The sequence below is a fragment of the Anolis carolinensis genome, chromosome 4 (assembly GCF_035594765.1).
Source record: "Anolis carolinensis isolate JA03-04 chromosome 4, rAnoCar3.1.pri, whole genome shotgun sequence".
Classification (NCBI taxonomy): Eukaryota; Metazoa; Chordata; class Lepidosauria; order Squamata; family Dactyloidae; genus Anolis; species Anolis carolinensis.
In genome coordinates, this window is record NC_085844.1 from 28046326 (window position 1) to 28070384 (window position 24059).

At 39.6% G+C, this 24059-nt stretch overlaps 1 protein-coding gene across 5 annotated transcripts; it reads left to right on the top strand.

The window, feature by feature from the left end:
* Window positions 1-1348: 1348 nt before the first annotated feature.
* fbxo43 (F-box protein 43) lies at window positions 1349-22135 on the top strand. Of its 5 annotated transcripts, none has more exons than XM_062980135.1 (7): window positions 1349-2004; window positions 6287-6356; window positions 9570-9629; window positions 10838-12360; window positions 14423-14525; window positions 20676-20861; window positions 21548-22135. In XM_062980135.1, the coding sequence occupies exons 3-7, from the start codon at window positions 9609-9611 to the stop codon at window positions 21794-21796; spliced, it is 2082 nt and encodes a 693-aa protein (XP_062836205.1). In that variant the 5' UTR covers window positions 1349-2004; window positions 6287-6356; window positions 9570-9608; the 3' UTR covers window positions 21797-22135. The 5 variants fall into 5 exon arrangements, with proteins under 5 accessions (XP_062836205.1, XP_062836207.1, XP_062836206.1 ...); XM_062980137.1 differs by having other exon boundaries at window positions 9574-9629; XM_062980136.1 differs by having other exon boundaries at window positions 1349-1759.
* Window positions 22136-24059: the final 1924 nt, after the last annotated feature.

Below are 24059 nucleotides of genomic sequence, written 5' to 3' on the forward strand. Positions count from 1 at the left end.
CCTTAAAGCTAATTCAATGCTAATCAAGGTGATCAATTGTAACACTCACACTTGCCTCCAACAGACAAGCGTTCTTTCTCACGCCCTGGACTTTCCACAGATATAGAAACCTCACTTGCCCAGTTTCAAACAGATCTCACTACCTCTGAGGATGCTTGCCTTAGATGTGGGCGAATCGTCAGGAGGGAATGCTTCTGGAACATGGCCATACAGCCTGGAAAACTCACAGCAACTCAAAAGTTTTTAATATTTAAAATGTTTTTTAACCCTTTGCCGACATGAGAGCCACAAGTATTGTTGGGCTGCAATTCCCATTATCCCCAGTCTGCAAGGCGAACATTCAAAAGAGATGGGCTGTCAGGCACTCCATATCCACGGAATGGGTAAAACAATCTACAGTAGAGTCTCACTTATCCAACGTTCTGGATTATCCAACGCATTTTTGTAGTCAATGTTTTCAAAACATTGTGATATTTTGGTGCTAAATTTGTAAATACAGTCAAGTCTCACTTATCCAACATAAACGGGCCGGCAGAATGTTGGATAAGCAAATATGTTGGATAATAAGGAGGCATTAAGGAAAAGCCTATTAAACATCAAATTAGGTTATTTTACAAATGAAGCACCAAAACATCATGTTAGACAAATTTGACAGAAAAGGTTCAATACGCAGTAATGCTATATAGTAATTACTGTATTTATGAATTTAGCACCAAAATGTCACGATATATTGAAAACATTGACTACAAAAATGCGTTGGATAATCCAGAACGTTGGATAAGCCAGTGTTGGATAAGTGAGACTCTACTGTACAGTAATTACTACATAGCATTACTGCGTATTGAACTACTTTTTCCGTCAAATGTGTTTTATAACATGTTTTGGTGCTTAATTTGTAAAATCATAACCTAATTTCATGTTTAATAGGCTTTTCCTTAATCCCTCCTAATTAGCCAAGATATTCACTTATCCAACGTTTATATTGGATAAGTGAGACTCTACTGTACTTGGTCTTCTGTATCCACTGAGTTTCCATTTTCCATCAATGGCTCTTCGAAGGCAACCCTAAAGCTGATGGGAAAATGAGTTTGACACCTCTGATCTACAGTGTGGAAACAATGCAGTTTAGGGTCACTTTCACTGTGGTGGTGGCTCAGTTCCACAGAATTGTAGGAAGTGTAGTTTTGCAAGGTCTTTCATTGTCTCATGGAAATGAATGTGGTGTGAAATTGAATCCCTTCTACTACAGAAGCATCTTGAACCCAATGTAGTGTTGCAGAAAAGCTACTTGTTCGCCTGCTGAAGCTGCCTGCTGCCTTCTTGGCTGCGCTTTCTTGTTGTGGCTTCTTCTCCTTGGCAGCAAAGGAGGAGAAAAAGGAGGAGGAAGAGGAGGGGAGAAGCCTGATCAGTTGGGAAAGGCGGGCAGTTCAAAATGGAGCGAGGGAAACCTTGAGGAGGAGCACGCGAGGAGCCGGTTGAGACAGACAACAGGGAGAAAGAGAAGGAGGAGGACAGGCTGGTGATGCTTCTTTGCCTCTTTCTTCTCCGAGGCAACGCTCAGAAGGAGTTCAGCGCCGCTCCTTTGACGCCACCCTCTCTCTCAATTCGAGTCCGTCTCCGCTTTAAAACCCCTTCCATTGAGCCACCCTTCCTCCTCCTCCTCCTTTTGCTCTTTTATGGTGACTCTCCTGTTAGTTGTGTCATGAAGAGTTGCTGCTTTTGGTGTCCCCTCCTCCTGTCATCCTTGCTCCTGAAGAGAGTAAGAATGCATCCAGAATGTTACTAGGCTCGGTGCTCATTGGTTTTGTGTGAACCCTTGATTTGCTTCAAATTATTATACCTGAGATATTAATTATTTAGAATGCTACTACTTAGTTAATACATTTAGTAGGGTTTTTTTTGGAGTGGGTATTGGGTTTTTTTGTTTTGTTTTATTTTCCCTCCTCCAATAATAATAATGAAGCACTTCATTTGAAGCAACTGCTGGTTTTCAAACTAATTTTGGTAAGTTGCCTGCTTTGAAGGTTGGGAATTTCTCACACTCAGCATCTTTGCTAACTCAGTTTTGTTATACTTGAAGGACCTATCTTAACGCAGTAGAGTCTCACTTATCCAACACTCGCTTATCCAACGTTCTGGATTATCCAACGCATTTTTGTAGTCAATGTTTTCAATATACAGTAGAGTCTCACTTATCCAAGCCTCGCTTATCCAACGTTCTGGATTATCCAACACATTTTTTGTAATCAATGTTTTCAATATATCGTGATATTTTGGTGCTAAATTCGTAAATACAGTAATTACTACATAGCATTACTGCGTATTGAACTACTTTTTCTGCCAAATTTGTTGTCTAACATGATGTTTTGGTGCTTCATTTGTAAAATCATAACCTAATTTGATGTTTAATAGGCTTTTCCTTAATCTCTTCTTATTATCCAACACTCACTTATCCAACGTTCTGGATTATCCAACGCATTTTTGTAGTCAATGTTTTCAATATATTGTGATATTTTGGTGCTAAATTTGTAAATACAGTAATTACTACATAGCATTACTGCATATTGAACTACTTTTTCTGCCAAATTTGTTGTATAACATGATGTTTTGGTGCTTAATTTGTAAAATCATAACCTAATTAACCTAACTTAATCTCTTCTTATTATCCAATATATTCGCTTATCCAACGTTCTGCCGGCCCGTTTACGTTGGATAAGCGAGACTCTACTGTACTAGCTGATGGAGGAAAATATTCTGAGTAGTTAATGTTACAAGCTCACAGCATACACTTACCTGGGAGTAGCTCTCATTGGAAACAATGGCACTTCCTTAAGAGTTGATTTACACTGTTAGTTTGTAGTGAGATGTTGAAAATATTAGTCTCGAAAAACCTTACTCGTATTAAGACATTCTGTTCAAACAGCTTTCCTTAAGTGTTGTTGTGAGTTTTCTGGGCTGTATGGCCATGTTCTAGAAGCATTCTGTCCTGACCTTTTGCCCACATCTATGGCAGGCATCCTCAAAGGTTGTAAGGTATATTGGAAACTAGGCAAGTGGGGTTTATCTGTGGAAGGTCCAGGGTGAGAGAGAAAACTCTTGTCTCTTGGAGGCAAGTGTGAATGTTGTAATTAATCGCCTTGATTAGCATTAGAAAGCCTTGCAGTTTCAAGGCCTGGCTGCTTCCTGCCTGGGGGCTTTTCTTTAAAACAGACACTTGGCTTCATATTTAAGCATTCTAAAGCCCATTTGTAGCTTTATATTTCTGAGCAGGACAGAACGATTCTTCCTTGTCATTTCAAATATACTAAGGTCTATATCCTTTAGCCAACCCCCCCCCCCCCCCCCGTGCCCCATGGTGCAGAGGGTTAAACCGCTGAACTGCTTAAGTTGCTGACTGAAAGGTTGGTGGTTCGAACCCAGGGAGTGGGATGAGCTCCTGCTGTTAGGCCCAGCTTCTGCCAACCAAACAGTTCAAAAACATGCAAATGTGGGTAGATCAATAGGTACTGCTCTGGCGGGAAGATAACGGTGCTCCATGCAGTCATGCCGGCCACTTGACCTTGGAGGTGTCTTTGGACAACGCCAGCTCTTTGGTTTAGGAATTGAGATGAGCACCAACTCCCAGAGTTAGACACAACTAAACTTAATGTCAGGGGAAACCTTTACTATACCCTTAAATGCTATGTTCTCACTCAACATAAAAGCTTCTGCTCTGTGCTTTCAAGTGGTGCAAACCTATGGCAAACCTAAGGCAACCCTATCACAGAGTTCGCCTGGCAAAATTTGCCTTCATTTGAGGGTGAGAGAGAGTGACTTGCTTAAGACCACCAATTGGGTTTCCATTTCTAAGCATCTTTGAAATATATAATAGAATGTGCAACTTTGAGCACTCATATATCTTGGGGAGATATGATATGCTGCTGTTTGTTCTCATTGGTTGGTAATTAAGAGTGTGCAACTTTTCTAGTGAATCATGTCTTCTTATGATATGACCAAAGCAAGACAGTCTCAGTTTAATATTCTCAGCTTCCAGAGATAAATCAGGTTTGATTTGCTTTGGGACTCATTTACTTGCTTTTTTTAGCTGTCTCCAGCACATTTTACTTCCTAGTAAATGTTTGAGGATTTGCAGCCTAAGATAAGTGGGTCAATATTTTAAATGACAATATAAATTGTATAATAATGATATAAAGCATCAAGTTTCATTTCCCTTTTGGGGGCTGCTACACAGTATCTATTTTTCCAAAGGGACTTTTCCATTCCATTGTTACCAAACTTCCCTTCTTTTCTGTTCTAAGTTCTCCAGTCTCAAGCAAAATGTAATCAGTAACTCTTGAGTCTTGTTGTACATAAGACAGAATGTAGATGGGGATTTTTCTCTCTCTCCATGTCCTTTCAGTGGTGAAGGCAGGAAAATATTATACTATTATGTATTACTGTGGAAACTTCCTAATTTTAGAATGTCCTTGCACTAAAATCACAAGACTGAACAACTGGAGTAGACATTAGTCAAATCTAGGTTGTTATCAACTTCTTCAGGTAGCTGTTTCTAGGAAAGGCATATTTATTTACATAATTTTTCACAGGTATCATTATTAGTATGTTTATTGTTCTGACTTTGGTGCCTTCATTTTTTTTCTTAATGTAGATAATAATTTAAGAGAAGTGTGTGCTGTTGCCTGATCTATCTTGAACCTCTCAGCTCAGAAATAAATCTCATTATTCTAAACGTAATTGCTAATACTAAATGCACCCACTGAGTCAGTGACCTTCACTTTCAATTTAGTGATTTATTCAATGTGCCTGCCTCAGTTTGTATGTGATATTGGATTAGTTGTTGAGTGCCTTCGAGTTATTTCCAACTTGTGACAACCCTGAGACGATTCTTTCTTGGCAACTTTCTCTGAGGCTGAGAGAATGTGACTTGCTCAGAGTCACTCAGTGAACATCCATGGCTGAACAAAGATTTGCATCCTGATCCCCAGAGTCATAGTCCAACACTTAAACCATTACATTATGCTGGATCTCAAAGTTAGATTTTTGTTATTGCATATAATGGATGTTCCCTGGCAAATGGACACACTGTTTTAGTCAGACTAGGCATGTCTTCTACAATCATTCCATTAAAAATAACTTTCAAGGAAAACAATGAATTAATTTAAATATATTTATGTTGTATTAGTCAGATAATCCTTTATTTTTACACATGAATAAGGGCCATTGAATCCAGTAAACATACATGTATAGGATTGCACTGCAAATGTATTTTCCCAACGTGTCAAATATGGATCATAAGAGACGAAGCTCTTATATAATAATGGAAAGTCCATTTTTAAAACACCTTGGTCAGATTAGGAAGACAGTGCAGCTCTGACCTGTTTCATACAGATAGCTGCCTGCAGCAAAATATTTGGAGACAATCAAATTATTTTGGGAAATGAAGGAAATAATCTGCCAAACACCTCTCCTCATCATTTAGCAGTAGACACAAAACTGGGGGTGCATAATTAAGGCACTTTAATTGGCATGGCTCAATGCTACGGAATAATGGGAATTGTAGTTTTACAGGTCTTTGACCTTTTCTGGCAAAGAGCACTGGTGCTTTACCAAACTATAACTCCCATGATCCCATGGCATTGAACCATGGCAGTTAAAGTGGTGTCAAACTGCATTAATTCTACAGTGTAGATACAACCCAATACAGGCTTGGCATCCCTTATCCAAAAAACCCAAAATTTGAAATACTGCAAAATTGTCCACATAGGTACCTGAAATAGTGACACATTTGCTTTCTAGTAGTTCAATGTACACAAACTTTCATACACAAAATTAATACAAACATTGTATAAAAATACCTTCAAGCTATGGATATAAGATGTATATGAAACATAAAGTTTATGCTTAGATTTTGATCTCATCTCCAAGATAGCTTGCGTTGTATGTACATGCAAATGCACATATCCCAAAATTTGGAAATAAATCCCAAATACATTTGGTCCAAAGTATTTCAGATAAGAGATATTCAACCTATATTAACTAATTAAATATTTGCTGCCATTTTATGGCAGTCACAATCTACTGCCTGTAGAAGACAGGCTAACAGTAGGTCTAAGTCTAAGGACAGAATTTTAGAGTTTGTATTTATATTATTCACTGATTCCCAATATGTGATAAATGCTGATTTATGTGCAGCTTGTAACTTGGATTCAATCTTAAGAGAGCTTACTATATAGACATGTTTATGAAATCCAGGAAACTTTTGTATCATCACATACTTTCTCTTCAGCATTCTAGGTAATGTCTATAGAGTTCTGGAATACCTTTTAAAACTACAATCTCCTTGTGAATCCAGCAGGGTAAGTACAGCATTTCTGAAGAACCACTGCAAATATTGGCCAAGATCTAAAGGCATATCTGAGTACTTTTCTGATCCCAGTGGAAGTCTTTTTTATTTTTTATTCTGAATGTGAATTGTAGTGAGAGTCAACTGTTTAAGTAAACAAAACTTAAGATAATCTTAAAATAAGTTTATTTTATATGTGGATTTATTTCTGGGATTTGGTTGGGTTGTTTATTTGTTTTTGTTGGTTTATTACGGCATTGAATGTTTGCCATTCTTTTGTTGAAAACTGTCCTGAGTTCCTTCAGGGAGATAGGTGTGGGATATATATTATTATTATTATTATTATTATTATTATTATTATTATTGACAAAAAGACAGAGTATGACAGAGCAAATGGGATATATATGCTGGATTTCATATCACAAAATCACAAGTCGAACACTTCCCAAGTGTTTAGGACTGTGTGATGTATTTTCGGATGATGTGTGCAGATCCCAGTAAGGTGGCCTTTTGCAGTTGACAGATCATAATTTTGTCAATGTTTATTGTTTCCAAATGTCGGCTGAGATCTTTTGGCATGGCGCCCAGTGTGCCGACTACCACCGGGACCACCTGTACTGGTTCATGCCAGAGCCTTTGCAGTTCGATTTTAAGGTCCTGATAACAGCTGAGTTTTTCCTGTTGTTTTTTGTCAATTTGACTGTCACTTGGTATGGCGACATCAATAATCCAAACCTTTTTCTATTCCACAACCGTGATGTCTGGCATGTATTATTATTATTATTAATAATAATAATAATAATAATAATAAGTCCTTCATAGGTTGTATTTATTGTAGATTGCTGAGAAGAAAGATGAGTTTAAGACAATGATTTAAATCAAGTTTCCAGTTTTAACATTTATATATTTTCCACCCAAACACATTTAGTAACTGATTGTTATAAAAACAAAACATGTTGATTTGCAGCTCAGTATATTCCATTTTGGAGCATAATTGGAAGTCTTCCTTCATCCTTAACACATGCTATTTGCTCTGCTAAAATATGCCTGTTTAGAGACAGAATAAAGCTATGTTTTGCTTTGTCTGTAAACATAAAACAAAACAAGATTAAGCCTGGCTAGAAGGAAGATCTGAATGTATTTGTAGTGTTCTGGATAGTTTGCAATAGATGGATAAGGACTGCCAATTCCCAGTTGTTCAACAATAGCAGCAACAAAATGACCCCTAAATTTTCATTGCTCGAGTGCAATGGTAGATTAGGGATTTATTTATTTTTTTGTATAGAGGTGTTATAAGGCCAGACATAACAAAGAAATACCTGGGTTCAGAATTCTGTGCTTCTTATTGCATGGCCAGAATCCTGCTGGTGATCTAAACGTGGTCACTGTGGCTGTGAAGGAAATGTAAGACACTGGAGAAATATGCTGTTTAGAGCAGCATCTTTCCTTGCCATTACTGTGCAACCTTCTTTTAAAAAGTGAACAATTAGCACAACACACCCAAATAATTCAGCCTGTCTTTTGCACCGAATTCGGGCTGGTAGATCAGCTAGCAAGAGTACATTAGGCAATTCCACTTGGATGAAGTCTATCCATCACTTGAGTTCCATGAAAAATAATTCTGTAGATTTTGGCACATATTTGGAAAACCCACTGAACAAAGTGGGAGTAATTTCTATATAAAATATACATAGGATTGAGCTCTAAGCATCTGTAACTGTTCAGATGATTGGGCTGGCATCGACTGAGCAGAATAGATTTTCTCCATGAGATGAAAAATAAATATCCATATTGTTTAGTTAGTACAGTAATAAATACTCATGATTGCCTAACTTAACAGTTCAGGTAGTTGGAAAGAATAAATAAATCATCATTTAAATATGCTTAGTCAACAAACCCGATGAGCCCCCAGTAGACTTCTTTTACATCGTATGTATACAATGATTTGATAGTCCTTGTAGAAAGTCTATAGTAAAAATATAATCCACTTTAATGCTTAGAATCAAAGGCTGGGAATTCTTCCACCACTGTGTTTTCCTCCATTTTATTTAGAAATGTAACATTGAAATCATATGTGATAGATGGTAATGATTCAGTTGTAAGGGGTTTTAAAAATAATACATTTTTATATTACGAAGGTATTATTCCACTTTACAGAGCAAGTGTCGATAAACAGTAATACGGTTATTTGTGAATGTATACCCTTTATATCTGTCAAAGTAAATGGATTTAAATATATCGCTGAATTTTACAGATGCTGAACAGATTTGATTGAGGAAAAATACTAAAATAATACTAATAATGATAATAACTTTAATTCTTGTATCCCGCCACCATTTCCCCGAAGGGACTCGGGTCAGTTTACACAAGGCACAAGGTGCCTAAAAAGCAGGACAAGAAATAAAACACATTATAAAATACAATTGAATAAACCATATAAGCATGCATGTAAACAACAACATAAAACTCAGAATAAAACAGCACTCATCTGTCAATGGTGGTAGCTAATGTAAACATGGCCAGGCTGTAAAAATAGGGCAAGGGAATAGGAATAAGTTCAGAGCTGTAACCATGGGAGGAGGGCATGGCTGCATAACAAATTCGTAGATCACCTAAGGATCAGGCATTCTCAAAAGTTTGTTTGAACAGCCAGGTCTTCAGGTCCCTATGGAAGAAGGACACTTTGGGGGCTTGCCTAATCTCCCTTGGGAGGACGTTTCAAAGCTGGGAGGCCACCACTGAGAAGGTCTTCTCTCTCGTCCCCACCAACCACATTTGAGAAGGTGGCAGGGCTGAGAGGAGGGCCTCCGTGGCCAGTCTTAGAGCCCTTTCTGGTTCATGGGGGGGGGGGGAATGTGGTCACGAAGATAGGCCAGACTTAAACTATTTAGGGCTTTGTAGGTAATAACCTGCACTTTGAATTGGGATTGGAAACTTATTGGGAGCCAAAAGGAGCTACTTTAGTATCTCTTAGTGTGAAATAAAACTTGGTTTTGGGTGCAAGTAAGGGCAGGAGAATATTTGTAAAGCAACATTCACAAAATACTACAGAAGTTTTTTAAATGTCCTTTTTATGTTGAAAGAAAATAAAAGCAGTACTGCATATAACTACAAACTGAATCTGCGTATTTAATTTAATCTACATCTCATCACTGTGTGTGTTTCTTCAGGAGTGTTTCGCTTTTGAGACGATCCAATTCTGTGTTCTTTTCCATTCCTTTCTAAGACAGGTACCAGCTTCTGGCAAACAATAATTTTCCATTGGATGTGTTGGCTCCTGTATAAGGTAATCAGCAATGTATACTGGCTTCAGGCAGTTCCTTGATGACCCATGGCAGAAGCCAGGAGATTTAAGAATTGATATTACAAAAGTGACCCACTTTTGTAATATCAATTCTTAAATCTCCTGGCTTCTGCCATTTATATGATAACATTTTAAGGGTGAAGTGGCAAGAGTGGCAACTTACAAGATACATAGTGAAGTACTGTATACTTTGTTAATTGTATGTGACCAGTGTATATGCACATAAGAGCCATGTTGAATAAGATAAAAAGTTTGTTGAATCCAGCACCCTGCTCACACAGTAGCTAATCAGTCACCCATGGGAAGCTTACTGTTAGGACATGACTGAAAGCTCATTCTTCAACTTCCAAACTCCAGCAGCTAATGCAGAATGACATATTGCTTCTGATGATAGAAATGAATTCAATACATTTTCATTGAGGATTTTTATGCTTCAAATTTATTAGCCTCTGAATTATGGTATTCCTTCAAAGTATAAACAATAAATCTCTAAGTATATTCAGAAGTGGATAAATGGTAATATAATTATTTGTGAGTATGTACCATCAGACATGATAATACTTTAATGGGTTTTTTTTTGTGTGTGTTTCAAGAGCGACTTGAAAAACTACAAGTTGCTTCTGGTGTGCAAGAATTGGACGACTGCAAGGAAGTTGCCCAGGGGACATCCAGATGTTTACTATCCTGTGAGAGGCTTCTCTCATGTCCCCGCATGGGAAGCTGGAGCTGATAGACAGGAGCTCACCCCGCTCCCCGCATTTGAACTGCTGACCTTTTGGTCAGCAGTCTTGATGGCACACACGTTGTGCCATCAGGGGCTCCATCCTTTAATGATGAAGTGGCAAGAGTGGAATCTTACAAGATACATAGTGAAACATTGTGTATTACAAGATAATATGAAATGTTTTTAATTTTACTTTGTAACAGGTATATAACACAAAGGTCAGCTATATGCTCATGTATATGTTGACCTTATGTATAAGTTGAGGATAGGTTTAGGGGCCAACATTATGAAATTTGATATAACCCATGGATAAGTTGGGGGTCATGTCACAGAGAGGGGAAAGTAGGAATATCGCCTCAGGAGACCAGTCGCACATAAATATTCTGTGGTTTACTCAGAGCACCAATGTATGAAATTAGACAAAATTATTTTCATGATTTCTGATATAAATATTTTCCCTTTACAGAGCACATCCAGTTCTAAACACAAGATGTCAGAAAGTAATTCAATCCTCTCTAATATTTTTAAAAGAGTCAGACTACCTTCTCCTGGCAACAATACAAGCTACTTTAGTTTTAAAGATCCTGGCTCTCCTTCCATATTTTATGACAGTGGCTACAACGAATCATTAAAAGACCAAAGCTTTAATTATGCAGAAGCAGAACATAAAAGAGAACAGAACGACAGAGGTCTGCCTGAGTATTCTAAACATGCCCACCCTAGTAGTTTATGTGCTTCAGTGTCATCTTCCATTGAAAATAAACATAATACTACCTTATTATCAGGAAGGAAGGAAGCCAGTATACATACAGACTATTCTGAAACACCCAGAATTGCTAAAAAAGAATTATCAATTCGCAGAAGATTGCTTGTATCCAAAGCAGCGTCAGCTGGTGCCTTGGGATGTTCGGAAAGACAACTATCACCTTCAGGAAACAGCTGTAAAAAGACATGTTCATCTCTCTTTCACAGTTTTGATGAAAGAATTTCAAAAAGTGCTTTGGATTCTCCAAGAGACAAAAGCTATCAGCCATTGGCTACCAGTACTTTAAAAAGCGAAGACACTATTTCAGGTTCTCAGAGACTGAGACTTGCATTTTCTCAACAGAGGACTTCTACAATAGATGATTCAAAGCCCAAAGGCAATCTTTTGTCAGAACCGAGTTTGTCCCCAATCCAGCCTCAGTTCTCTGCAGACACACACAGCTGTTTCTTTGACAGTGCCCTTCAAAGTATTAATGACAAAAATACGTGTTCAAAATTAGTTGGAACTCCTCAGTGTAGGTTGCCTAGAACAAATGATGATAAATCTATCACACCCATCAATAGTATTGTAGAAGGATTTCATCTTACCATAGCTGAAATAACTACACCTCCGGTTACAGAAATTGGTAACTTGAGCCTATTAACTCCTGATAGTATTAGCTACAAAGCCCTTAGCTGTGATAAATCGGAAGATTCATCCTCTGAGCATGATGGTTCTTTCCAAGAACTTCGGAAATGCAGTGAACCATCTAGCACTGTAAAGTCTAAAAGAAAGTTAAGAAAGCTACAGCGATCAAGAAGACTGTCAACTCTTTCAGAACGTGGTTCACAATCAGAAAAAGAAGAAAATGACAGCACTTTTTCAAATTCAAAATGCGATCTAAAAATATCTGCTGGATGTAGCAATGAAGACAGTGACTTGGTTTTCAGTGCGAATGACAATAGATGCATGGTTCCAAATCCTGAAAATCTCTCAAGGACTCCAGCTTTGCAACTAATTCACACACTCTTTATGCAAAACAGAAGTAAAAAAAAGGAAGAAAGTGATTTGTTGAATAATACTGGTGGACTTGACATTTCACTGTTAAAGTGTGTCGTTGCTCAACTCATTGGCAAGAAAATGGGCATCAAAAAATTAGATATATTAACAGAATTGAGAGACAGACATTTAAAACATGTTCTTACTATGATTTTAGATATCCTGACTGTGGAAAGCCTATGCAGGTAAGAGAGATAATTTGAAAGATTATAAACTTTCTCAGTGTTCCTCAGTGATATTGTCCATATATAACCGATAGGAACTCATATGTACTATTAATGACATTAATTCTTTGATTGCCTATAAAGGCACGATTCATGAACAAGCGAGAGATAGTATATCATGAAGGTACCAATATTTGCATAGGTATAACAAATATGTTCACTTTCTAAAATACTTTTTTAGAAAAATTGATAGAAAAACACGAAGCCCCCCCCCCCCCCCCCCCAGCCCGGTCATCCCATAAACCAATTTATGAGGATTCAATATGCTGGCTGATGGTTACAAGGAGGACGACTGATTGAATTAAATAGCTGGAAGTTATAATAGAAGTACTTTTACACTGCAATATTTGTTGTAGGTCCCATTTCTCTACTGATTTTGTGTTTTGAGCATCTGGTAAGATATGAACATGCTGTATGTTTTGGGGTTTGCTAGTGTTGAATTCACATTTGGAAAAACTACATGGTGCATGACAAATATTTCCCCCTGCCCAAAAAATCAGGAGTTTTACAAATGCTGTTAACTGGTTCAGAAGTTCAAGTACAGGTTTTGCTTCTTTTCTCTTGTGTATTTCCCTGTTGTAGTATCCACCTCTACTGTACTTCTTAGGGCCCTTCCAGGCAGGCCCTATATCCCAGGATCTGATCCCAGGTTTTCTGGTTTAAACTGAATTATAGGAGTTCACGCTGTGAGATAATCTGGGATAAACAGAAACCCTGGGATCAGATCCTGAGATATAGGGCCTGTCGACATATGTTACATCATCATCATTTGAATAAGACTTGCCACCCCCCTTCTAAAATTTGCCACATTTTCTATGTTAGCCATTTTTTTTAGCTCATCAACATTATCTCCTCGAATTTTTCAACTATCTCAAACTCTCATTTATTATTAATTATTGGATATTTTGAAACAATATTTTGGTTAAGATGATTTTTTGATTTTGTGTTTCACTGCTGGACTATCCTATCATTTCAATGAACTTTGAGCTTCCCTTCCTTCATATTTCTCTATATGTATCTATAATTGGTGGCACAGTGTGTTAAAGCGCTGAGCTGCTGAACTTGCAGACCGAAAGGTGCCAGGTTCAAATCCCGGGAACAGAATGAGCACCTGCTGTTAGCCCCAGCTCCTGCCAACCTAGCAGTTCAAAACATGCAAATGTGAGTAGATTAATAGGTACCGCTCCGGCGGGAAGATAACGGCGCTCCATGCAGTCATGCTAGCCGCATGACCTTGGAGGTGTCTATGGACAACGCCGGCTCTTCGGCTTAGAAATGGAGATGAGCACCAACCTCCAGAGTCGGTCACGACTGGACTTAACATCAGGGGAAACCTTTACCTTTATCTATAATATCTATACACACACACACACACCAATTCATCTTTAAATTTTATTTCATTATAATGTTAAATTCTACGGTATATAACTTTTATTACCATTATTTATATGTATTGCAAATGCATTTCTCAATATGGTGAGACTGAAACTCCAATTCCTTCCTCCTCTCTTACATGGAAACACCAAAGCAAAGCTTGCCACCTCTCCCCATTCTATTGTCTGCTATAATGTTAATGTCCCTATGCTAGGTGATTGCCCACATATTGATTACCAAGATGGGAATATGCTTGAAAATAGTAAACATTTTATAGATTACAAACAAATGCAAGGTTTGTGTAAATATTTAACAAGAAATGAATGTGAGCAGGCACAATGAAATGATCTGTGTTTTTAACTGAGTTATCGGAACATATATCTAATCTGGATCTGCCCTCAATTTTATGTGACATCTTTCAAATTACCCAATATTTGAGATATGGAGAATAATATACGTAATACTGGTATCTTCTCTCCTCGCTCTAGCACTGTGGTCTCCAAGCTTTGTTTTCATGTAGACTCCAGTTTTCTTCAGATCTATCAAGATGGATCTTCATTTCAAATACATTATTTAGGACAAAGCAGTTCAATCTACTATATTCCTATGCAATGTTTGAATACTAGCTTATAACATTTTGTTGTTCCAGCATGTGGAATGTCTGTCAAAATTGGCGGGAAATTATTGTATTGGATAAACAAGCAAATCGGAGGAGGAAGTTCTACATTAAACAGCTGAGAGCAGCGACTAAGGTAACATATCAGTGTATAAGCATTTTCAGAGCTGTTTGGGGAGGCATGAACAGAAAGATGACTAGAGATAACTGCAAATATTTAAGGAAAAGCTTTCATTGTATTTGTTCTTCTGTATACACATATTCACTAAATGAAAGGATCAGAATTCAGCTACTCTTCAAGTATATGTATTGATTAGAATCCTCTTGGTGTCAAACATGTATTAATGTGCCACTTTATTCAATGAGATTAGAAAAAGCTACTGGGCATTTTCAGTTTATAGTGGAACAAGGAAGGATCACAGTGGAACAAGAAGGGTAGTATAGCACAACTAACATGAAACTGTGGGAGTACAGATACGCACTATGCAAACACAAGGTAGTGTTTCAATCTTTATGAAATCATTGATATACAAGAGTACATCTTGTTTGTTTTTGTTGTTGTTGTTTTTTGTAACCAAACAATTTTTTGCTTCTCAAGAGCTAGTGAAAATCTCTTTCACTAAACTGTTCGCTAAAGGCCAAAAACTGTTGTGTGTCATCTATGGTATGCACAAAGTTGATGAAAGCAACATGAAGGCCAAATGGCCTGAGCAGTGCCCTCTATCTGCTTAATGGTTGTATTATATCTGAGTTGGCAGATTATTAAACATGAAAAACAGTTGTCTGTTGAAAGAGCTGCTGCACTATTGAAATAATTTTATAGGAATTTTGTGTTAGAGTACTTTATTTGAGATGGCCTATTTACCCTATGTCAGTGATGGCCAACCTATGACACGCGTGTCAACACTGACACGCCTAGCCATTTTTGCTGACACGCTGCAGCATGCAGATTGATTGTATGACTAATGCCTTTTGTGGCCAAATTTGGTGTGATTTGATCCAGTGGTTTTGTTGTTTACTCCATGAGAATTATGCACATTACATTTATGTATGTATGTGTCAGCTCACCACAGCCGCTCCTGAATGAACACACGAGACTCTTTGTGGTATCACCAGGAACTTTTACTGTAGGAAACATGAACATCAGAAAAGCCAAGAATGGGAGGCTCCGGCCAACCCTCCTTTATATACCCTCCCCCTCATTTGAACAGTCTCTTCCCGCTCAGTAAAACCCCGCGCAAATTCCCCGCCAAGTCCATCAGCCGTTTCTCCTCCGAGTCCTGGGACGCAGGTGTCTTATCAATGTCAGTGACCCTGAAACTCAGAGCCACATCCAGGCTCTAGTAGCAGGGTTCTGACATGGCGTCCTCCTCCCCTTCGTCCTGGAAGGAAAAGATTAAACACAACTATTGTTCTCCGCTGTCCAGAGTTCCTTTATACTTTTTTAACAGGCTGCAATGGAATACCGGGTGTACCTTTCCTAGGTCCTTTGGTAGCCTCAGCTCATAGGTCACTTCGTTTATTCTTTTTGCTACCCTGAATGGCCCTATATAGCGTGGAGCCAATTTCTTGGATGGGAACCCCAATTTCAGGTTTTTTGTGCTCAGCCAAACCAGATCTCCTTCGCCCAATTTGTCCCCCTCTCGGCGCCTACGATCCGCAAAGAGCTTGTACTTCTTTTGTGTTTCCCGCAATGCCTCTACCACGGTTTGCCACCCTTGCTTGATTTTGGCCGGCCATTCCTCGTCGGTCTGGCCCTCCCCTTCCTTCCACTCGGGTAGCCTGGGGAAAGGTGCCACCTCCTGTCCGTATACTATTTCGAATGGGGCACGACCTGTGGCCGAATGTACGGCCCCGTTAAAAGCCATCTCAGCAAACGGAAGAAGGTCCGCCCAATCATCCTGTCTATAATTGGTGTACATCCTTAAGAATTGGCACAGTGTCTGTTGGGTACGTTCGACCCCCCCGTTGGTCGCGGGATGAAAGGCCGAGCTCAGGTTCCTTTCTGCTCCTAACAGCTGTAAGAATTTTCCCCAAAATTTTGCAGTAAATTGGACTCCCCGGTCACTAATTATCTTGTCGGGACACCCATGTAGGCGATATACATGCTTCACATACAAATCAGCAAGTTTTTCAGCTGAAGGAAGTTTTGGCAGAGCCACAAAGTGTGCCTGTTTTGAGAATAGGTCCAATATTGTCCAAATGTATCTGTGGCCTCTGCTGGGGGGTAGTTCGCCTACAAAATCCATGGCTACGCATTCCCATGGCCTCATGGGCTCCACCGCCTTCTGCAATAGCCCCTGGGGCTTCCCCGGTGGTGTTTTTCCCTCTGCACATAATTCACACTGCGTGACGTATCCCCTGGCGTCTTTCCTCATTCCGGGCCACCAGCATTGTTTGGCCAACAGTTTAATAGTCCTGGTGGGGCCTAGATGACCCGCACCCTTGTTATCATGGTACTTCCTTAACATTTCTCGTCTTAAACATTCAGGAATATACAATTTCTTATTTACAAACACCAAATCCCCACACAATTCTCCCTTTTCTTTGTTAGTTTGTAACCATTTGTCCATTCCATACGCTCGCTTCAACTCTTCCTCCCATATTTCTCCTCCCCCCGTGGAAATGGCAGTACGTTTGTTTTCTTTGGCCGCTTGTGCTCGAGTTAGTACTGCCAGGCCCCATTGCTTATCAAGAAAAATACTCCCTTCAGATTCCTGAATTCCTCCCCCGTGCTGAGGCATCCGAGAGAGAGCGTCAGCGAGTATATTATGTTTCCCCTGGAAGAATCTGAGTCTGAAATCAAAACGGCTGAAATATTGGGCCCATCTAATTTGCTTCGCTGATAGTTTACGAGGGGATCTTAGATACTGTAAATTTCTATGGTCAGTCCACACCTCAAACGGTGTTCCACTTCCTTCCAGGAAGTGTCTCCAGCACTCTAGTGCTTTTAGAATCGCTAAGGCTTCTCTCTCCCAAATCGGCCAGTTTTTTTCTGTATCGCTAAACTTTTTTGACAGATAGCCACATGGCTTCAGGTTCCCCCCCTCGTCTTTCTGTAGCAGAACTGCCCCATATGCCCGGTCTGACGCATCGCAATGTAATACAAAGGCTTTAGACATATCAGGGTGCTGTAGGACAGGCTCCTCAGTAAAACGCTTTTTAAGGGCTTCGAAAGCTTCCTGGCATTCTATTGTCCAGGTCAGTTTGGCCCCTGGGGCCTTCACTTTGGCTGTTTCTCCCCTACCTTTAGTCTTTAACAAATCCGTTAATGGCAAAGTGAGGCGCGCAAAGTCCTTGATAAATGTTCTATAGAAGTTTGCGAACCCTAGGAAGGATTGCAGCTGCTTCCGTGTTTTGGGGGCTTCCCACCCCCTCACGTCTTCTACCTTCGCAGGGTCCATCGCCACTCCCTGGGAGGAAATCCTATACCCCAGAAAGTCTATCTGGTCTTTATTGAACTCGCACTTGGCAAGCTTCGCATACAGTTTTGCTTCTCTCAACTTTTGCAGGACTTCCCTGACTAGTTCTATGTGTTGCTCCTTAGTCCGAGATACTAACAATATGTCATCTAAAAAAACAAAGACTCCCTTGTACAACAATGGATGCAACACTTCGTTGATTAATTGCATGAACGCTGCGCCTCCGCCGCACAAACCGAAAGGGAGCACACGATAATTGAATAATCCGAATGCACAGGAGAAGGCCGTCTTCCACCTGTCCTCTGGTTTAATCTGCAATTTATGGTACGCTTCAATTAAGTCCAATTTAGTGAATATCTGTCCCTCCGATAACTGGGCGATCAAGTCCTTCACTAAAGGTAGGGGGTATTTATTTCCAGAACTGATTGCATTCAGGCCCCTGTAGTCAATGCAGAGCCTCAGCGTTTGGTCCTTTTTGCGCCTGAACAACACAGGCGCCCCTAGAGGGGAATTTGAAGGCTCTATGAAACCCCTCGCTAGGTTTTTATCAATGTATTTTCTCAGTTCCTCCTTTTCCCTAGCCGACATTGGGTATATTTTTGCCTTAGGAAGCTCTGCTCCTGGGACTAGCTCTATCTTCACTTCAACTCTCCGCTTCGGTGGGAAACTGTCTGCTTCCTTCTCATCAAATACGTCCACAAAATCCCGATACTCTGGGGGTAATTTATCTGCCAGTTCTGCTATCCTGATAGAGTCTTCCTCCCCCCTTTTCCCCGGCTCCCTTTCCACTTCCTGGCTCCCTCCTTCCAACTTCATCCTGAAGATCATGCTCTTATCCTCCCAGTTGATTTGCGGGTTGGCCTGCCCCAGCCATGGCATGCCTAGTATAACATTATAGCTGGCTATTTGTGATATCACAAATGACACCTTTCCTTCCCAACTCCCTATCTTACACTTTACATCTTCGGCACTGTACTTAGCTAATGATCCCGATGCTGTGGATCCGTCCAACTGCGAAAAAGCTATTGGGGATTCTAGGTTCGTTCTTTCGCATCCCAATCCCTCGGCTAATTCAGGGGAGATGATGTTCCTGGAACATCCACAATCCACAAATGCTTTGCAGGTTGCTTGTTTGCTGCCACTTTCCAGCTGAATGGGGACCACTATCATGGCTTTGTCCTGACTTACCAACCCCCCCGAGTGGTGCCTCATCGGTGGTTCTTCCTCGGCGCGTTTCCCTGCCACGGCTCTTGGTTTGGGCGGGCCTCCGCCTTCCCCTTTTCTCTGCCAGCACTCGGCAGCCCTGTGGCCCAAACGGCCGCACACGAAGCAGCCCCTCCTGCTGGTGCTCACGTTCCCTGTCGGCTCCGTTCTCCTCCCGGCTGGGGTTGATCCCTCCTTCCGGCTCCCCTCTTTCATCTGCGGCCGCTGCTGTAGCCCTCCTCGGTGCCTCCTCGCCTGGGCCAGCGATGTCTCGATGCGCCCCGCCAGCTGAATCCATCCGCGCAGTGTGTCAGGCTCATCACGATGCACCGCCCAGGAGAGGATCTCCCGCCTGAGCCCCTCTTTGAAGAGTTCTATCTTTGTCACTGCAGACCATTCCGGCACCTTTTCAGCGAGGCATTGGAACTCCTCCGCATACTCAGATACCGGCTTAGTGTCAGCTCACCACAGCCGCTCCTGAATGAACACATGAGACTCTTTGTGGTATCACCAGGAACTTTTACTGTAGGAAACATGAACATCAGAAAAGCCAAGAATGGGAGGCTCCGGCCAACCCTCCTTTATATACCCTCCCCCTCATTTGAACAGTCTCTTCCCGCTCAGTAAAACCCCGCGCAAATTCCCCGCCAAGTCCATCAGCCGTTTCTCCTCCGAGTCCTGGGACGCAGGTGTCTTATCAATGTCAGTGACCCTGAAACTCAGAGCCACATCCAGGCTCTAGTAGCAGGGTTCTGACATGTATGTGTATATATATATATATATATATATATATATATATATATATATATATACACACACACACACACACACACACACACACAGTAGACTCTCACTTATCCAAGCTAAACGGGCCAGCAGAAACTTGGATAAGCGAATATCTTGGATAATAAGGAGGGATTAAGGAAAAGCCTATTAAACATCAAATTAGGTTATGATTTTACAAATTAAGCACCAAAACATCTTTATATAACAAATTTGACAGAAAGAGTAGTTCAATACGCAGTAATGTTATGTTGTAATTACTGTATTTACGAATTTAGCACCAAAATATTATGATATATTGAAAACATTGACTATAAAAATGGCTTGGATAATCCAGAAACTTGGATAAGCGAGGTTTGGATAAGTGAGACTCTACTGTATATGTGTGTGTGTGTGTGTGTGTGTGTGTATATATATATACACACATACATACACACACACACATACACATTCTATTATTATTGTAGTATATTATTACTATTATATTATTCATTATATTATTCATTATTCATGACTACATTGAAACTACAATAGATAGAAATCAGCGTGGAAACTGCAAGAGGTACCATAGGTTGTTGTACATGGAAATAATGGTAGTAAATAGTTTTTGATTTATTAAATACAGTTATATATTACAATTATATATTTTTGTTATTTAAAACTATATATATTGTGAAATTATGGGTTTTTTTTCTCGAAGTGACACACCACCCAAGTCATGCTAGGTTTTTTGGTGAATTTTGACACACCAAGTGCAAAGGATTGCCCATCATTGCCCTATGTAATATGTTATAGCAGTTCTCTTCAAAAATGTATCTCACATACAGTGGTAAATTGCTTTTACAAATGTAATCTCTGGTGTTTGGTAAATTTAACAGAGAAACATAGCGAATGCTGAAGATGCTGCTACTAGACTAATGATGACTAGACTTGCACTACGGCCAGTCCAAGCTCAAGGAAAATCTCCAGCATTAAAAACACAGCCTGTTTTAAATAAATCTTTGACACCTCAGGGATGCAGCTCCATTCTTCAATCAACTAGTAAACATGAAGCATATGTAAAGGTAAGCAAATAAAAGCAACTGTGAGAACAAAACAGAGAAACCTAGAACTTAATTCTACAGGGTTACTGTGGAAAAAGCGTATGTCTAATTTGCCCTTTTGGCTGGCAAGCATAAGTGAGGATTTCTGGAAGATTTAGCATGGAAAGTAACAGGCTTTCACGTTACATTTTACCAAGTGCCTCTTACTTCTTACCATGTGGTAAAAATTCCTTCTTAATATATTTCTGTTTAAAAAATCAATTTACTAATGTAACTTACTGAAATGTATAACATGACAAAGAATTATTTACTGTATATACTGATGTATAATTCTAAAATTTTTTGCTGAAAACCCAACCCTCAAAACTTAGGTCAACTTATCCATGAGTCAATGTAAGCACTATACTATAACTCATATTACAAGGAGTCATTACCTTCTCTGGTGGTCCTGGGAGAACCCAAAAGAAGGACTGAGCCTCTCTACTTTCTCTTCTATGGGGCTACTTCTGGCCTTTTTGAATACCAGGATGGGAAAAATGGCAGTGGCAAGCAGGAATGACCCTTGATTTATCCACAATTCATATCAAAATCCATAGTTTTTACCCTCAAACCTGCCTGTGACTTATACATGACTATATATGGTAACATTTTTTCCCCAAAATGAATGTATGACTATATTCTAAAGATTGTCTATTCTCCTGGAACAGGTTGCCCAAACCCTCTTCACTGGTGAAGCTTTAAAGCCCTGCCCAAAGTGTCAGAGTCCTGCCAAATACGAATCCTTTAAAAAACGTGGACTCTGTAGCCGAGAAGATTGTGCATTTGACTTCTGCAGTTTATGCTTATGCGATTTTCATGGATCAAGAGATTGTAGCACTTCATCTTGGAAATGGCAAAATACAAAATATGCCCTGCCAGGAAGTGCCAAAAGTAAAAGAAACTTAAAACGCCTCTAAATATTTTGGAGAAAATAGATTAATTTCCTTTCCCCCACCCTTTATTCTCTATTTTCTATAGGTAGCACTTTTAATAATTATGTATTTTTAAAAGTATTATATAGGATAGTTTTGATCATCAATCAAGTTGATAATTCTCTACATATAAATATCTTAAACCTTTCATACATTCTTGAAAAAAGTGAAAACATTTTAAGCTGTTTAGTCTTGTCATATACACATAATGAGTTTTCAATAAAGTACTTTCAGCATAGTTTTCAGTATGTCTTACAATGCTGTTCGAAACTTTTAAACATACAGGTAGTGATCGCAATGGCAAATAAAAAAGAGTTCAATGTTTATGCTACTTTCCATATTTTTAATAAAATATATCTATATAAGAAATGTGCTGCAGTGCTATACATTATTTAAGGCAAAGTGTTTTACTCAATGGAATTCATTAAACTCAGCATCAGAATTATTACCTTCTAAAGCATCTCACATTTGCAATGGGATGCAGAGATTACAAGATGAGACAGTATTCACAGTTCCATACTTTTAAAAAGGCCTGAACAACCTGTGAGCCTCCATTTGTTTGGGCCTCCAACTCCCGGAAGCCCAAGCCAACTTGTCCGATGGTCAATAATTCTGGGAGGTGAAGTCCAAAACACCTGGAAAGCCACAGGTTTTGCATGCCTCCTCTACAATGACATGACACAATAGCAAAAGGAATCAGAATGGATGAAAAAAATAATAATTATAAAACAGAAATACAAGTTCTTCAAGTTACATCATCTGAGCAGGATAAGTGGCTCTCTCTGCAAGTACATATACACGTGCAATCCAGCAACCCATATTCCTCAGGCTGATGGATGGGCCAGAGCATAATCCCCATATTTCTGCAGTGCTAGAACAATTGCATTTGAAGCCAAGTAGATCAAACACAGGGCAATCTGGAAGACATACAAATATATGTCAGAATAATCAGCACAGAATAAACAAAATATAATTCCTCCTACAAAACTGCTTTCCTCTCAAGCTGTGTTTATAACAAACCATCACCATAAGAAGGAACAGAAATAGATGTATTGTACAAATTTCTTCCTGATCTTTCAGGCTGCTAAAGCAAAAAAAAAAAGTATATTTCAATGAGTGATGAACTGGATCAGAAAGCTTCTGCAGCATATGGTTGACCATGTCCTAACAGCGGTTTGTCATGAAAAACAATGGTATTCTTGCATATCTACAAAAAGGAGAAATAACCCCAGAGGAGAAAGTTAGAAAAGCCAACGTGCAGAATGAGCTCAGGTTTCTTGATTCCTCTGAAAGCAGCACATGTTATTCATTGATGATCTCCCACTCAAGTTCTAACCAAAGCTGATCCTGCTTAGGTTCCAGGATCAGGCACTTCTATGGTATAACAATAACAATGTTGCACCCTAAATGCAGTACTACTACTCCTAGAATATGGTAGGTGTGATATGGTGTCATTCATATTAAGCCAATTTGTTGGTTATGTTTCTCTTTCTGGGTTATCGTTTTTTTATAGTTCCATTGGCTTCCTGCCTTGAACTCTACAATTTGCAAAGTTTTATATTTTATGCTTTTCAAACACACTTCTCAGGTTTTAATGTCTTTAAATTTCACAAAATATAACTCAAATCAGTGCCCAGTCTGTAATGGCATGTATATGTTTGAATTAAATATGCAACCACAGCATGTTCACCGATTCACATTCTGTACCTGAATACTTACCTAGTTGTGTGTGGAATTCATTTCTCCCATTTCCTTAGTTTATTTTGGTACTTCAGGAGCACATATGGGGAACCTCACTCCCTGTATGAAAATGAGCTCGCCACGAAAGCAAGCGGGAGTTGATCCTGGCTCCAAGCCTGCTTTTTGGCATCACACTTTAATCTTTTTATTATTCCTCAACAAACAAAGGGAATAAACCCTCATTCCCTAAAAACTACTCTCCTCTTCCAGGAGGTCATTGCTCTTCCTTACCTGGAAGTGGGAAGCCTCCTTAAAATGCCTTGGAATGGAAAGAGTGCGTGGCTGACTGATGTGGTGTAGTCCGGGAGAGAATGCGCACATGCCTGCAGCCAAGTACCTCCCAGAACTTGCCTCCTTGCTTTGCAAAGAGAGCGTGTGTGTGGCATGCAGGCCCAGAAATCACACACCTGCCAGTGTCTGCAGTCGAACACCTCCTCTAAATTCTTACTCTAGAGGAGGTGCTCAGCTGCAGGCAGTGGCAGGTGTGCATGCTTTCTGGGCCTGCATG